The following is a 17,549-nucleotide window of genomic DNA, read 5'->3' as shown; positions in this document are numbered from 1 at the left end:
TGAATTACTAAATGCCACTGGCTGCATGCTTTGAAATGGTTGAAATGATGAATTTCGTGCTATTGATTTCTACCACAATTAAAAAAAAAATAGGATGACAGAATAATTTGTTGTCCAAACTTGGGTACTTTTGGGAACAAATGTGTTCTGTCCCAGGTAAACCAGGATGTGTGGTCACCTTGACTAAAACCATCCAGTTCTGATTCTCAGAGCAGTGTTTCGTACCCTCCAGCGTGACTCTGACTCAAGTTGAAAAAGGCGCCTGATTTTTAGGAAGTTCTGCCTCTCAGACTTTTCACCAACATAGCCTCATGTTGCCCCAAGGAGTGTAGATGAACAAGCTCACAGTATAAGACATGCTGTTCCCCCTGCTGGCTCCAGCCTCCTCCTCTGCTTGGCTGACTCCTACCAATCTCAGTTGAAATGTCACCTCTTCCAGGAAGGCATCCCTGACTACTCCTGCTTTGGTCTTTTACAGCCTCACTTTCTGCCCCCATCAGGGCACTCCCCAAATTTTATGGTGTTTCATTTCTTCCCCTTCCACTAGACTGTGTCACCTGTTGTGATCAGGAACAGGGTCTCCTTTGCTTCCCATTGCATTTCTGGTACGGATTGGGGCATAGCCCAGTGTGGACCACGAGGGCTTTTAATGGAGGTTTGCCTAAAGGATACAGGTCCCAGTGAGCTGAGTCACATGGTAATTAGAGCTTAAGCATTAGGTTTCCTTTATATTTGTTTTTAGTTTCTTGCCTTCTTTTTTTATTGTGGTAAAATACACACAGCATAAAATTTATCACCTTACTATTTTTAAGTGTGCACTAGAGTAGCATGAAGTCCATTCACACTGTTACTCAACCATCACCACCATCCATCTCCAGAATTTTTTTTTTTAAATCATCTCATCTGAAACTCCATGCTCATTAAACAATAAAGCCCCATTCTCTTCACCCTCCAGTCCTTGGCAACCACCATTCTACTTCTGTCTCTGTGAATTTGACTACTCTGGGCACTTCATATAAGTGGAATCCTACGGTGTTTGTCCTTCTGTGTCTGTCCTGTTTCACTTAGCATCAGGTCCTTCAAGATTCATCCATTTTGTATGTGTCAGTTTCCTTCCTCTGTAAGGCTTGAATAATATCCCATTGTTTATCTGCATTTTGTTTATCTGTTCATCCATCAAGAGACATTTGACTGCTGTGAATGATGTTGCTTTGAACACTGGTGGGCAAGTATCTGTCTGACCCCTGCTCTCAGTACTTGTGGGTATGTAACTCTGAGTGGGATCACTGGGTCACACGGCAATTCTGTATTTAGTTTTTAAGGCTCCACCATACAGTTTTCCTGGGCAGTTGCACCATTTTACATTCCCACCAAGGGTGCACAGAGGTTCCAGTTTTCCACATCCTCAACAACGCTGATTTTTTTTTTTTTTTTAATGATAGCTACTCTCATGGGTGTGCAGTGTCCTTTACATTTGAATACCATAAAAAACAGTTGCTGTAGTGAAGCCCTTGTGAACTTTGGAAGAAACCTTACCAGGGCAGGGGTGTGGATCAGCATAACTCCCACCGCCCCCGGGCAGGTCCCATCACTCTTTCGGTTTCAGTTTTCTCCCCTGTAAGACGGGCTTCACAATGAGACCTGCTTCTTCAGATCGTTAAGGGGACCTACCTGAAAGCATCCTTGTAAAGCGCGTAACACAGTCCGTGGCACAGAGCATGTGCTTAATAAGTCATAGTTATCTTTAGTCTCCGCTTTTGAAAGCTCAGAAAATGGGCCAGAGAGAGCCTTGGTACCTCTGCATTTTGAACTGATGGGGCGAACCTAGCTCACAGGGATACTTCAGGATTGAGACATAAAAAGAAATCTGTTTGCCCAAACAACATTAAAAAGGACATTAAAAAGGAATCTCAAAATAAAAGGGAATCTTAAAATTTAACAATTCCACCCTAGGTCCCCAGCACTTTTTTTCCCCCCTCATTGTCCCTTAACACTTTTTTCCCCCTACTCTGTCCCTTTTCTCTTCCAGACCTTGACCAGTTGTATAAATAGTCCTTGCCATTGTCACAGCCTTGAATACAAAAAGATATCGCATCTGCCACCCTCCCTCCAATACGATTCTCATAAATTCTTTCCACTTTCCTGTGTAGACCCCCCCACCACTCACTTTCAAGAGATGCAGAATAGTCCCTTACATGTGGTGAGATGCTTTCCCCTTCTATGGAGAATATGGATTATTTCTAGGTTTTTGCCGTTGTAGCCATGGCAACCAACCCATCTTTTCTGATCACAGGCATTTAATGTACCATTTGTGGACAGGCTGGGAACCAGAGCTCTGGTCTACCTGCTGACATTATTTTTTTTTTGCAACTTTTGTGACATTTCAAATGGCTTGTGAGTCCTGTGTTTTTTCAAATGAGGATTATCACCCTAAATCCAGGGTGCATTATTGCTGCCCATGGATGAATAACGCTGTAGTGAACATCTTTGTGTACCTGGCTTTCTCTTCCCGTAGATTCCTTCCATAGGATGCGTTTTTAGAAGTGGATTCCTGAGTCCAAAATGAATGTTTCTGGGGGGAGGTATATGTGGGAAAAACACCTGATTTGTAGGCAAGAGATTTCAGCCCCCTCACTACCCCTCACCAGCGTGTGATCTGCTTTGTCTTCCTCATCTCTAGAAAGGTGGTGGGAATAATTTGAAAAGCACAAGATTGTTGAGAATATTAAATGAGAGAAGGTAGAAGGTGCAGGGTCACACAGTAAGTATGGTGTCTGACTCTTGATGGGTCTCACAAAGTATCAGTTGAAGTGAATGTTGGCAAATTGCTTTTATAACTTGCATTGTCCCTGGGAGGAGATGAGCGTGTCAGTTTTTCCACATCCATGCCTGCATTGGATGTTATTGTTTTCTTCTCTCAGGGGTCCTCTCCTTGGAGGTGTTTTTTTGCACACTGACTTTATGTCACAGTACAGCATCAGACCCGGGGGATACAGCTGTGAACCAGACCCAGGACTCTCCGGGCAAGGAGCTCCCAGTTTAGTGCAGGAAACAGGCAATCACCACCTGTGGGATCAACGCTGGGCTAGGGAGAAGCTCCAGGAGTTAGGTACCAGAGCAGAGAAGAGGCTCCTGAACCCACCCTGGGGCATCAGGGAAGGCTTCCTGGAGGAGGTGGCTACTTGGAGCTGAGAACCAAGTGATGCAGAGAGATTAGCCAGGAGGTAGGAAATGACAGTGTAGAGGCATGAAGGTGAGGAAGAGCATAGTGAGTTTTGTGACCTGTCTAGGGTTCACGTGCTGATGTGAGAGACAGACAGAAAGAGGGGGAGGTGTCAATCATGAGGCTGAAGCTGGAGAGACAAAGAGGGTGCTGATCTTGCCGGGCCTCGGAGAGGAAGTTTGATCTTCATTCAGAGGGCAGTGGGGAGATGCTCATGGGCTTTGAGCAGGGAGGGTGACATGGTGGCACCTGTGTATGGGAGAATCACTCGGCTGCTGCTGGAAGAGATTGGAGGAGTCTCCAGCAGGAAACTCACTTACCTGACGTGCTCTGCTTCTTGCGTGTTTATGCTGTTTGTCATCTGTTCCATCTTCATGATTGTCAGCTCCGTGGGAACAGGGCTTTCTTTGTGTTCTGTTCATTGCCATGTCCCCTGAGCCTGGTATATAGTAGGTGCTCAATAATTGTGTGTTGGAACGAATGAATGAATGAGTGAGTGAACGAATGAATGAGCTAGGGCCACAGCCCCGGGGCTGGAGGGGGAGGATGCCCACACTCCAGCGACATTAGACATTGGGCCCTTTCCATCCGGGACCTGTGGGTGGACGAAGCACACGCGTGTGTACCACAGCCCTGCTCTCCGGGGGGGACCTGGGCGTACACTTGGCCCTTCCCACCAAGCGCCACACGGGGTGGATTTGCAGATTCGGGCGCGCAGGTCACGTTCCGGAAGGCGCTGGAAGGTGTCAGGACTGGCTCACACACCCTCACCAGATGGTGGCATTCCCAGGCAGCGGCACTTAGAGACGGCCGAGTGAATGGCGGTGGGCCCCCTGATCGGATCTAGGGGGTGTAATTATGAAATATCGGCAGCAGCTGTTAGAATGAATCAACGCCTCTGAATCGGGGAGAGAGGCTGCCAAACGGGTTCTGAATGGAAGCGCCTCTCCTGCCTTCTCCCCGTGAGGTCCTCTCGGATTCCCTGCTAGCCTCCATGGCTGCGCCCCCAGCATCCAGCACGGAGCCTGGCTCGTAGAAGGAAGGTCAGAAGGACGGATGAATGAAGGCTCTTGAACGAAATCCTGTCTAATTTCAGCAACTGTCGGTCTTGGTGACTCAGTTCCCAGGAACATGGTTTCCTCTGCAGGAAATTGCAGGAAATGGGAATTTCAAACTCTGCACATCAATTCGGGGAGATCAAGCCTGTAGACTTGGCAGGTTCAGCGACAGCAGAGGTACACCCGTTGCCACCCCCCACCTCTACCCGCACACCCTCTGTCTCCTGGTCCACCGCAGCCTCCTGACCTCTCCCCCAGATCAGCCTTGCTCCCTGTCCTTCCCTGCCCCACCCGTGCCGACCTCCTGGATGATTTGTCGGTAAAACCAGACACGGCGCCCACTTGACACGCCTGCTTTCTTCAGGGAGCTCTTGTTTACCTGCCTTTGGCCGCCGTGCTAATACATTTAAAAAGAACGAGCGAGGCCACCCAAAGAATAAACAGCATCTGTCCTCTGCGTAAGTGGGCTTCTGCAATGTTTTGGAAGAGACTAACATTTCTCAAATTAAGCGTAATGTATGTGATGCATTTAAAGTGAGGTTTAGGTTTCCATCGGGTTTCCTTGGATTTTACAACAGGTTAAAAGGAAAACCTGAGAATCAGGGGTTTCTAGGTTTGGGAAAGACTGCAAAATACTTAGCCGTCCACGATGGTGGTTTAACCCTTTTTATCCCCCGCGTTGTTCACTGGCTCGTTCATCCATTCACTGATTCGCTCACGCAACCATGTTTCTATACCAGGCATCTGCCTGACGTTTTAAATGGAAACTCAAGAGGGAGCCCAAGATAGAAAGGGGATTACAGATAACAGAGACACCGTTCTGATTAAGAGGGGTGTGGACCCAGAGCCTTCTTTCTCCTTTTCCTTTCCCTTTGCAGTGTAGCCGCTGAGATGGGTTCAGGGATCTCGAAGTGGGGCGATATTTGTGAACCGTCGATCATGATTCAGCCACATTGCTCTCGGTGGTTCCTCCCAGGCGTGGCTGTACAGAGAAGCATTCCTTCCCGGCACCTTTGGGCAGATGAGCTGGTGTGACCAAGTCGGGTTCATGTGGTCCCAGCAGGTGTCTGACAGTGGGTGTCCCGGGCGGTGGAACGCCTCCCTGTGGTCAGGCGAGGTCCGCAGGTCCAGCGTCCAGCTGAGCTCTTCACAGCTCTTTGGTTCTGTCATTCAGTAGCCGTTGACCTACGGCCGTGCCAGAACCGGCCAGAGCCAGAGGAACTGACGCATCTTACGTCCTAGGTCCCATGAACTCGGGACCCCTATGCTTTTTCAGAATCTTAGAGGGGCCAAGAGAATATTTCTTCCTTCGTTTATTTATTCACTCAATTATTACGTGTTTGGTGCTGTCAGCTGCCAGGCCTCTGTGCTGGTTCCTGGCGATTCAGGGTGCCCTCTGGGGGCTTACCATTGATGAGAAATGAGGGGTTGTGCACTAGGAAATGTAACTGTATGGCTGTGATGAGTCTGGCAGAGTGTATGTGTGTCTCCGTGGATGTTTAAGAGGGAGGTTGTACTGGGCTGGAGAGGGGCTGCTGTGTCTGAACTGTGATCTTAGGGGTGAACCTGTGTCTGTGCGTAGCGACAGGGGTATCCCAGGGAACAGGAACAGCACGTGAAAGGGCCCTGTGGTGGTGTTTGAGGACCTCCAAGAGGTGCAGTGTCCCAATAGTGCTGGAGAAACGGCTCTCAAGTTAGCCAGCTCCTTGAGTGTTCAGGAGTTACCTCCCTCTAAGCCAAGGAAGCCTTCCGGGACCACCACTCCCAATTCCAGGCAGTTAACCCTCCTTTTCCTCTGCTCCCGTGTCCCCCTTTATAAACCACGATGTTTATTGCCCCGGGTTGTCATTACCTGTGCATGTGTTTCTCACACAAGATTCTGGATTCCCCGAATGCAGGGGATATTTCTTACTCATCCTTGTGCACCTGGCAGGTGCTCAAGAAACATGTATCAGAGAGACAGGGGAGATTTTAACTGAGCACCTACTGTGGCTCAGCACCCTGGATGCCCACATGTCTCTGTAAGGCTGCAGTACTGAAAAGCCAAGAGAGGCGTGAGTTTTACAAGCTGGAGGAGATGCCAGCAGATGCAGTTGGAGCTCAAAAGCTTTTGCGCCGTCTGTGCACATACTGCCAGAACTCCGGAACCGAGGCTGTCGCCCTGTGTCTCCCCAGACCTGCCGAAACTCAGCCTGCTAGGACGAGCCTCCCCTCCCCCGCCGGCTTCTGCCGCGGGAGTGTGCAGACAGCCCGGTTTGCCATGGGACGTGGTACTCCTGGCTTTCCCCCGGTGGTCACGCGTTCCCAGCCAGGACCTGCCAGCTCGGGTAAGTGGGGCTGGAAGGTCCAGGGGGTGCAGGGCTCCTGCGGGTTCCGCCAGGGAATTTTCTCTCTGTTTTTTGCATCCTGTTCTTGTCCTGTGTCTCATGTTCAGGCTACATCCATGTCCCAGAGCAGGGTTCCCAGAGGTCATGGGGACTGGCTCTAACAGTAAACAGTTGTGATTTGGGGCAGGACCCTTAGAACTCCGCCCCATCATTGCAGGCAGTTCCTCCCAATTCTCTGATTTTCCGAGTCTCCATTTCTTTCCCTCTCTTCTGCCTGTCACCCTGTCTAGACAGTGTTCTCCGCTTTGAGGAGAAGGAATCTGTTTAGCACCATCGAGCGTATAAGGAAGAGAAAATATCAAAAAATCTGTCTGCCTTTCTTTCCTGCAGGCTGCTGAGTGAGTCAGAGCCGGGGGCAGCAGGGTGGGGCCCCCGGAAGGGAAGCGGGAGGCTTGCGTGGAACTAAAGTACCTTCCACTTTTAGTGCATCTAGACAGGTGCAGGCTGGGGGCAGTTCTGTGGGGAAAGAGAACACTGATGTGAGCTTGGAGCCAAGGTCAGGGAAGGAATCACTGAACAGCAACTTGTCTGGCACTTTGGAAGACCGGAAAGGAATAAGACACGATTTTTTAAAAGGCAGAGTTGAATGGGTCCAGGACTTGAGATGGAGTTTCAGGCTGTGTGATGGCTGGCAAGTCAGGCGACCTCTCTGGGCCCTTTCCCTTCATTCTCCATAGCAGAGATCACGAGAATCCCTGCCTCTTGGGGTTGTGGGAGGATGAATGAGAAAGGAGAGCTCTCCTGCTTTGAGAGAGCAGAGCTCACGGCTGGATGAACCAGGGGCTTCTGCCTGAGCTGCTGCAAAACTGGGGCTGATAATCACATGCCCCACCCCCACAAGGTTGTAAGGAGGATGTGATTTGTAAAACGTGGGACGCGCTTGGCTTGCCGGAGTCCTCGCCCATGGTCAGCTCTCCCCGTTAGCTGTTACTCTTCGTACTAAGACTGCGAAGGCAGCCAGCATGTTTTCGGCATTCAACCGAAAAGAACCCAAAAGCAAACACATAATAACAGCAGGTGGAGTGAAAAATGAGGAGGGAGGGCTTTTTTTTTTTTTTAAGGCTTCTGGAAGGACTGGGGAGGGGAGAGATAAGGGACGGTGATCAACTTTGTGACCTTGGGAACACCAGCTTCCAGTGGCTGTGTGAGCTGGGGCTGGTCACATAACCTCTCTGTGCTTGGCACTCACCAGTGGGTGGTGACAAGGCTGGGACGCCTGACTCTGGCAGGCTCTGAAACGGGAAAATACTGCAGGTGGCAGGACTCTCGCTGGGGCTCATGCCGGACTGCATCGTGTGAGTTTGGAGTCCGAACTGGGTTCGAATCCCAACTTTGCCTCTTATTCCCTGAGTGACTTCGAGCCAGTTACTTGGCCTCTCTGAGCTGGTTTCCGTACCTGTACAGCAGACATCATCACTTTTTACACTAAAGGCTGGCCTTGGGATTAGGGGAGCCAGGAGAGCCCTGGAGAATGTTGGCACCTTTTCCGTATCCTTTGAGCTGGAGTGAACTTCAAAATCGGGCCATTTAGTCCACTGCCCTTGCCCAGAGCTGAGGGGCGGAGAGACTGGCCCAGGCTTGCCCGGTGAAGGCAGTGGGGAGCTACTGACCAGACCCAGGGCTCTGGTCTCTTGATCCCATTTCCCCAAATCTCTGCTTTCAACCCAGGCACTAACTGAATCTTAAATCTTAAATTTACTTTTTTTTTTTTTTTTTTTAGTGGTTGCTTCTCCATCTCTGATATTCTTATTCCCCATGGAGCCACAACCGTAACCATGGCAACTCGCGTGGAGGTTGGCTCCCTCAGTCCTCTGACAGGAGTGCCCGGCCTGGGTGAGCTCTCCAAGGAGGAGACCCTGACTCGGACCTACTTCCGCCAGGCTGGCGACCCCGCCAGGGCCCCCTCGGCACTGCTGTTGGAAGGAAAAAGCCCCCTCAGGAGCCCCGTCCGCTTACTGCCCCTGCCGAGACTTGCCCCCAAACCCTTCTCCAGGGAGAAGGCCGCGGACGTGGTGATACCCCCGTGGCCCAGCCCGACCAGACCCTCTCTGACCAGGGGGCTCTCCCAGGACACAGAGGGGCCGGATCTGGACGAGATGCCTGGCTTGGTGGGGCAGGAGGGGGGCAGCGGGGGCAGTCTGCGAGGCTCGTCTCTGTTTGACAAGGCCGCGGTTGCACGGCCCAGCCCCAGCCCCAGCACCGTGATTCTCTTTGAAACCACCAAAGCCGGCCCCACCCTGGGGAAAGGGGTCAGCCAGGGGGCTCAGGAGGCCGACGCAGGTGTGTCCCAGGGGCCCCCTTCGGGCTCCCGGCCTGAGGTGGCCACCAAGCCTGCCCTGCCGGCCCGAAAGCCTGCAGGGTCCCTTCCCCGACCAGCCTCCCTGTCTCAGGACAGGAGGCCAGTGGCCACCCAAGAGGATACAGGCCCAAAGGAGCCTCTGTCAAAGGCCAGCAGCGTGGAGGACGCGGGCAGCCCCTCTGTGGAGCCCAGGCCACGCCTGAAGAGAAGGCCGGTGTCAGCCATTTTCATCGAGTCTATTCAGCCTCAGAGGCCAGGCCCGGGCGGGGCAGCTGCCATGGGGAAGGTGCCCCCCACCCCGCCTGAGAAGACATGGATGAGGAGGAGGCCCAGGCCTCTGTCTGTGGACCTCACGGCCCGGTTTGAGAGTAGAGAGGCCTTGCAAAGGAGGGTGGCGGATGAGGCCACGACAGGGACCCCTGCCCAGCGATGGGGGCCGGAGAGGCCCGACCCGGAGCCCAAAGTGGACTTCGAGTGTTTGGTCAAAGCAGAGGCTCCTCTTCACGACCAAGATTCCGACTTCCTGCAGGTGGCCAGGAAGATCCAGGAACGGAAGGAGAAGATGCTCCTTAAGCAGGTGAACACAGGCAGCCTCCAAACTGCCGGGGGCTCAGCCAAGGTCAGCCCCACAGATGACTGGAATCTCGGGGAAGAGAAAGCCAAGCTGGACGGGGAGCCGGAGGAGGCCCCCAGGGTCCCCGAGTCCCCTCCACCCAGGCCTGGAAAAGGCCAAGACATTGCTGAGATCAAGAGCAGAGGGGCTGATGGGGACACCTGGGCAGGGGGAGAGAGGCCCCCCAGGGGTGGCTTGAAGAAGCGCGTCAGCCTGTTTGGGGAGGAGAGTGCCTCAGCCTTGGCAGCAGCGTCCGAACCCCCACCAGCCACCCCTGAGTCCCCACTGGCCGCACCACAGTCAGAGAGAGCAGGTGTGAGCGTCCAGGAACGGATCAAAGGCTGGGCTGTTGAGAGCTCAGAAGCGAAGCTGGAGATCAGGAGGAGGGCGGTCCAGGCGCGGCCACTGTCAGCGGATTTGACCAAACTGTAAGTGGGAATATTCCACAGGCTTTCCCTAGCCCTGGAGAGCCTCAGCCCGCCCACTAGAGACCCCTTGGGAAAGGAAACTGCAGGGTGCCAGGCTTACCTGGTGATTTACCCACAGCCCCAAGAGGAAGTGACATTTGCTCCCATTTGTCAGATGGGGAAGCTGAGGTATGTGCCCACAGCCAGGCCGGGAGCTCCATTCGTCCCTTCCCCACTTTGCGCTTTACAGGGGAAGGTAGCGTGCCCATCTCACAGATGTGGACAGGAAAGGTGAAGGGTCGTGAGGAAGTAGGGAGCCCGGTGTAATTCCAGCTCAGGCTGTCTCTGTAGCTAAACTTTCCTTTCCTAAAGTCTGAGGACACTGAATATGTGGCTGAAACCTCCATGAATGACCCAAAAAATAAGATCAGATGGGTGGTGATAACCTGGGCATGTCACTTCCCCTCTGAAGCCTCAGTTTCTTCATCTCCAAGACGGAGCTGATGCTCAGACCTGCCTTAAAGGATTAAGGCAAAGACTCAAAAGAGGTAGTGCTGGAAATCACTTGACCCAAGGGAAGCCTTCAATATGATACGATTAATCCTGTTGGTTAATGATGATTCTCTAAGCTTGGCCTGGCCTCTGACATCCCTGTCTTTGTTTTTCCGCAAGTGGCTTCCCAGCTACGACAGGGAGATGGCACCAGGCGTGCCCACCAACTCGTTAATAGCGTACATGCCGCTGACATACTTTGGCTGGGAGGGAGCTTCCAGGGGGCGGGACCTCTGGGCAGACTGCCCTCCCGGCCCTGGGAACCAGGGCAACCAGCTCGGCCAGGGTTAGACCAGTGGTTCCCGGCATTTAGAATGACCCGGAAAAATGACCTACCCCAAGAGATTCTGATTCACTTGATCTGGGGAGGGGCTCAGATCTTGGTAGTTTTTTAAAAGCTTCCCAGGCGATTTTCATGTGCAGTCAGGCTTGAGAACCCCTGAATTCAGAAAACAAAGAAAGGGGCCTCCCCCACACCCTACACCACCCCTAGTGCCCTGGGTTATTCCCATAAGACAGATGGGAAAACAGAGGCTTGGAGTTTAGAAACAGCTCATGCTCACGCCTCCCAGAAGGCAGACCTTGGACTGCTACATGTGGGTCAGCTTTAAGGGGTTTGATTTCTCTCACCTCCCCCGAGCTAATCTTTGGGCATCTACCCTTGAGAACTCTTTAGAGATGGAAAAATTCTAGCTCCAGAACTCCCCTTTCTCCTTCATCCCCTTTACAGTGGGGAATCAGGCCCATAGAGGGACAATGACTGGGCCAAGGTCATCCAGAGAGGCAGAGACACGCCCGTGCCCCCACACATTCCCTGACTCCCCACTGCCCCTGAGTCCATGGTCCCATGGTCGGTCTGCAGTCGGGCTGTTGCGCCTGGGGTTGCAACCATTAATTATCCATCCCGGGTCATCTTCACTCTTCTCCAAACACCCTCATGTAGCTATTAGGGCTTTGGGTAGCCTCTCATCTGCCCTACAACAGACTATGGGGAGGTGTTAATTATCCCCGTTTTATAGATGAGGAGACAGAGGCTCAGGTGATGTCACAAGCCTGACCCAAGCTCCCTCAGTGGGGAGGCAGCAGAGCTGGGGGACTAGCACCCAGGTCTCTTCACCCAAGCCTGGGGCTTCTGCTCCCTGGATGATGCTGTGTTTAAGGTAAGCTGTCTCCACCGGGCCCGAGAGATTTGGCAACTGGCAAAGACATGCCCCTTCTCAAAGGAAACTGGACAGTGTTTCTTTGATGTTCCTGAGCTAGTTACGGGGTGTGGGCTGGAGGGAGTCGCAGCTTCCAGCCCTGTGCAAGTAACTCGGATCTCTGTGCCAGGTTTTCAAGTGCAGCTTCGAGCAATGAAGTCAAATATGAGAAGAGCTCAGAGCTGAGCGGTGAGCTTCCGAAGGAACCTAGAGACAAGGTGAGGCGCTGCCGGGTACATCTTTTATTTTCCAGTGGGAAGTTATACTTTCATGATCTACAGGACCTAGGAAAGAATCAGAATCGTCTCATAAACCATAAACATTTTTTTCCTCTAATGTTGGGACTTGTGAAGTCCCTTCCAGCATAATGGGCTGTGATTCCTGTCCCCTGGGGTTAAATACGGTTTGCAAATATAATAGTTAGGAATTTATTTTTTTCTGTGCTCATAGGAGGAGGGACATGGCTTTCCTATGTAAGACTGTTTGCTTTATTAAGAAATTACTAAGAGTTAAAAAATGTTCATAGAAACCCCCTCAGTCTCTCCCATAATGGTCCCTGCTTTTTTCTCCGCCCTGATTTGTCCACCTAGCAGCAGAAAAAGGACGAAAATCCCCAGCAATTCAATTTCTTAAAAGGTATTTTCATTTAGTCTGTTTAATAGAGAGAAAAAAGCTCCTAACATCTACATATAATTGGTTTGTGGTTGATGGTTTCTGTAGTTTTAATTCTTCTGAAACGGCTTTACTGAGGTATAATTGACTGGACTTATTTAAAGTGTCTAAGCAGGTGAGCTTTGACAGGTGTGTACACCTGTTGAAACTGTCATCTCAATAAAGGTAACGAACATTTCCAGCACAGGCAAATTGTTCTTGGCGATCCCCCTGCCTGCCCCCTCCTCCCCTCAAGCAACTGACCTGCTTTCAGTTACTACAGATTCATTTGCATTTTCTAGATTTTTATGTAAATGGAGCCACTGCTGTTTTTTTTGGTCTGACTTCTTTCACTCGGAATAATTTGAGCTTCATGAGTGTGGTCACACATGATCAACAGTCCACCCCTTTTTACTGCAGGGTGGTATCCCATTGTACGGTTACCGATCATTTGCTTATCCATTCACCCTTTGATGGACATTTGGGATGTTTCCAGTTTGGGGGCCATTGCAAATAAAGCTTCTTTGACCATCTGTTCTCTTTTCTCGTGGCTAAACACTTAGGAGTGGAATGGCTGGATCATACGGTTTCACTTTTTAAGAAACTTAGGTAGAGTTTTAGACATGAGGGCTTGGTTGCAAGCCCGTCTGAACCCCTTCCATCATAAATCCCCAACCAAGGTGAGCCGGCTCTGAACAGCAGGGCCCACCACTCCTGGGCCAGGCAGTTTGCCCTGTATTTATCCTTGGACCTTCTGAAGCATGTCTTTAAAGATGGACAGGAGAGGGGCCCGTTAAAGTAAAACTCCTCAAAGTCACCTTAAGATACCATGGTGGCAACAACCGCAGGAACACAAAAGGCTTCCTGAAGCAAGCGGGGCAAAATGATTGTCATTGAATCCAGGGGATGGGTTGAGCCGATCTTATTCTTTTATTCTTTTATTTATTTTTTCACTCTTTTTTCCGGGGGGGAGGGAAGGGAATTAGGTTTATTTATTTATTTATTATTTTTTAATGGACGTACTGGGGATTGAGCTCAGGACCTCGTGCATGCTAAGCACGCACTCTACCACGGAGCTACACCCTCCCCCCCATTTTTTTTTTTACTTTTAATGATATTTATTTTTTTCTTTCTAGCAAATTTATTATTCTAATCTGTAATTTCATATATGTTGAAAATTTTTCCAAAAAATGAAGAGTTAATAAAGAAACCCTTGCTTTAATTATCATGAGAGTTCATCTCTATAAATAGCCTTTTCTTTTGGTGATTTTTTTTTTCCATTGTGGTAAAATACACGTAACATAAAATATACCTTTTAAACTATTTTTTAAGAACAATAAATATATATATTTTGATTTAAAAAACAAGCTATGTGTGTATACACACGCACACACACACTTCGAAAAATACACACACACGTTTGCAAGAAGATAGTTCTGGAAAGTTCTTCCCAGATCCATTCCCCATTGATAACAGTTGTTATCTGGGAAGGGAACTGGTATTTGATATTTGAATGAGGGCAGAAAAGGACTTGAGCTTTGTCTGTGTTGTTTAGGTCCTTGTACAATGAGAATGGATTCATATATCACTCAAAATTTATGTAATAAAATGTAAACAAAAAATTTAAATCAATATGTTTTTAAAAGTCTTTAATGGCATTCCATCATCTAAAGTAGAGATTAGTGAACTGTGGCCCTGCCTGCTTTGTAACGATTTTAAAACAAACAATTCCTTGGCATTAAGGAGATTCTCAATGTTGTGCAACCATCACCACCACTCTTTAGTTCCGGAATTTTTCATCACCCCAAAATGGTAACCCCTTCCCCAGTCACTTCCCACCCCCCACCCCTGGCCACCACACATCTACTTTATGTCTCTATAGACTTGCCTGTTCTGGACATTCCATATAAGTGGAATCATATAATATGTGGCTTTTTGTGTCTACCTTCTTTCACTTTGCATAATGTTTTCAAGTTTCATCCATATTAGAGCATGTATCAGTGTTTTAGTCTTTTTTATGGCTGAATAATATTCCACTGCACAGGTATACCACATTTTGTTTATCCATTCATCCATCAATGGACACTTGAGTTTCCGCCTCTGGCTACTGCAAATAATGCTGCTGTGGACATTGGTATACAAGTTTTTGTCTGAACACCTGTTTTCAATTCTTTTGGGTGTATACTCAGCAATGGAATTGATGGGTCATTTGGTTAAGTCTTTATTTAACTTACTGAAGTAGACTTATCTCTAACAGAAAAAAAGAAAGATTAGAAAAGGACTAAGTGAAAATGCATGCATATTATAAAAATCAAACAGAACTGAAGTGTAAGTTTAAAAGATGATGTTTTCGTCCTCATTCCTTCTTCCCACCCTCACTCCCTTGCTCATAGTTTGATTTATGTCTTTTCCACTGTTTATCTACATGTATATTTGTAGATACACATGCATACACACGTACATTTTTTAAAATGGTATTTTATTATAAAAATACAGTCTGCTTTTCTCCCACCTCAACACAACAACATTTTATCTGTGCTTAGATGTCACAACATGAGGACCCGCCCCTGCCATGGGTCCAAGTGCCTGTGTAGTATTCAGTTGTTTGGATACATCAGAATTTACTTAGCCAGTACCCTTCAGATGGGCATTTAGGTTGTTCCTGTGTTATTTTGTTTCACAAACAGTGTTATATGAACGTTCTTGTTCACATAGACTTGTGCACATGGGCAAAGAAGGAATCCTGGGTGGAAACTGGCCAGATAAAAGGCAATGAGTATCTTAAAATCATGACAGACACACTGAATTGCCCAAGAGTCATGCCCACTTATCTTCTCTGCAGCTGTGTCTGAAAGTGTCCGTTTCCCCACATCCTCACTCACACTGGCTGTGTTCAGTCTCTAAAATTTTATAGTATCTTACTGCTGCGATTTGAAAAGCCACCTTTCAATCTCCTCCCTGCTTCCTTTCCATTTCGAATCCTTTAACTTAAACTGGATTGTTTCTTTCTTTCTCTTTCTTTCTTTTTTGCTTTCCCAGCAAAAGGAAGGGCATGATGTGGACGCAGCATCTGTCCCAAGAAGCCCCTGGAAGCCTGAGACGCCCCGGGAGAAGCCCAGGCAGACGGAGCGGAAAGACAGTTCTAACCAAGTGCCCGACGGCTGTCGGGGTGAAAGCGTGGTGGGGGCTCTGAGCCCTTCCGACGGCACTCCAGAAGACGATCGAAGCTTCCAGACCGTGTGGGCCACGGTGTATGAGCATCGTGTGGAGAAACACACCGTGGCTGACCAGTCAGGATGCTGCCCCTTGGCCACGACCCCCAGGGACGTGGCCGATCTCTTGGAGCTCAGATCCAGGCTCCAAGGGAGAAGCTCTTTGCCCCAGACGACATACCTGAAGAGGGAGTGGTTTGAAAATCCCGACCCCGAGACATCGGGGCGAACCACCTTCTCCAACGGTGAGCCCAAACAGCATCGCACGTCCTCCCTCCTGGAAAAATGCCCTTTGGGCGAAAAGGGCAGTAATAGCCCCTTCCTCCAGCGCTCGGAAAGCCCTCCTGCGTCGCAGAGGGTCGAGCCCAAGTACGACATCGTGCACGCGGTGGGGGAGCGCGCGCACAGTGAGGCCGTCCCCAGGGCTCCGGAGGAGAAGGCGGTGACGCTCCGGAGCAGCAGGTCTCGGCTCTCGCTGTCCCGCGAGGTCACCCCCGCTGACCCCGAGTGCAGGCTGGAAGGCCAGGTGGGCTCCGTCCAAAGGGCGAGTTTGATTTGGGAAGCTCGAGGGACGCGTGAGGTCAGTGGGCCAAAGCCTGAATCCCCCCGAGAGCCAAAGGACACATTTGGAGGCAATTGCCTGTCACCCAGGTGGACAGGTGGGGCGACTTCGAGCTGGCAGAAAGCCACCGTGGTGGTCAGTGAAGAGAGAGGCTCGGAACCGAGCCCCGAGGCCACCTCTGTGAGGACCATCCAGGCTGCCATCCGGGAGGCCCAGCACCAGGGGACCGAAGGGGCCGGAATCAAGCCGGGAGAGAGGGGTGCCCCCTGCGGGTGCCCTCTGGGGCCTCCCTCCAGGGCTAAGGGCGAGCCCTCTGACTCCAGAGCCCGGCCACACCCGGACGCACTGGTGCAGAAGGGGCCCCTCGCTGTGGCCGCCGGCCAGGGTGAACCGAGGCCGGAAGCCAGGATGCGGAAGGTGAGTCCCGGGGACCAGAGATTGGAGAGGTGGAGGCGGCGGACTTTACCCCACGACGTGAAGTTTGACGAATTCAGCTTCCTGGCCCCAGAGCACTCTTCAAAGGCAGAGCAGAGACGGACAGATTACTTGAGCCCCACCGCAGGTGCCTTAAGAACCCCACCACCACCCCACACTAGGGCGGAGACCCAGCAGGTGAAGCCTGGTGTTTCACAGGACTGGGCTTTTCCAGCGGCAAAGCAAGGGTCCTCTGGGGAGCCCAAGGCGACGTTTTTTGCAGTGACTTACCAGATTCCTGACACCCAAAAAGCAAAGAGCGTTGTTAAGCCCGGGCCTGAAAACACGGCGGAATATTCCAGAAAAATAGCCACACCTCCATTGCCTCATCCTTTAACATCTACTTTGGTTTCTCTTAACCACGGAGAGCCACTGGAGGCCGTGGGCAGTAAAAACCGGGCCCAGGGCAGAGAGCACGACAATGCAAGCTTTCCAAAGAGTCCAAAGAGGCCGGCAGACCTCCCAGTACCTCTTGGGGACAGGATTCTGGATCCTTCCAGTGAAAGGATCACCGATACCAGTGCTTTATGGGTTCACCGGGGACTGGGTGATGGCACTGGTTTCCACAGCGATTGGAAGGAGAGTGGGAACAGGACACCCCCCAGCAGTGCCCCCAAGACGCCCCCAGCTTTTAAAAGTCGCCCCAGAGCCAGTGATGTCCTCATCAGAAGGAAGACGGAGGTGGTCAGCGAGACATTTCCGGGTAAAATCAAAGATGGCTACAGGTCCAGCGTCCTCGACATTGACGCCCTGATGGCCGAGTATCAGAGGCAGCCGGCCAGAGGCCCCGGGGAGGCTCAGGAGCGGGTGGGGGGTCCACCCGCAGAGGCCATGGGCTCGAACCCCGAGAGGCCTGGCCAGCAAGGCGCCGTGGATTGGAGACGGAGGAGCCTGAAGGGGGGCCCTGAAGCG

At 50.8% G+C, this 17,549-nt stretch overlaps 1 protein-coding gene across 1 annotated transcript in view; it reads left to right on the top strand.

The window, feature by feature from the left end:
* The first annotated feature begins 6,456 nt into the window (after nucleotides 1-6,456).
* The window catches only part of KIAA1671 (KIAA1671 ortholog), a 114,203-nt gene continuing 103,110 nt past the window's right edge, over nucleotides 6,457-17,549 (top strand). The window contains 4 exon segments of the mRNA XM_032471713.1: nucleotides 6,457-6,608; nucleotides 8,389-10,008; nucleotides 11,869-11,956; nucleotides 15,429-17,549. Of these exon segments, the coding sequence (XP_032327604.1) occupies nucleotides 8,444-10,008; nucleotides 11,869-11,956; nucleotides 15,429-17,549 (3,774 nt within the window). The 5' untranslated portion in view covers nucleotides 6,457-6,608; nucleotides 8,389-8,443.

This window comes from Camelus ferus, chromosome 32 (assembly GCF_009834535.1).
Source record: "Camelus ferus isolate YT-003-E chromosome 32, BCGSAC_Cfer_1.0, whole genome shotgun sequence".
NCBI classification, from domain to species: Eukaryota; Metazoa; Chordata; class Mammalia; order Artiodactyla; family Camelidae; genus Camelus; species Camelus ferus.
This window is presented reverse-complemented; position numbering and strand designations above follow the sequence as displayed.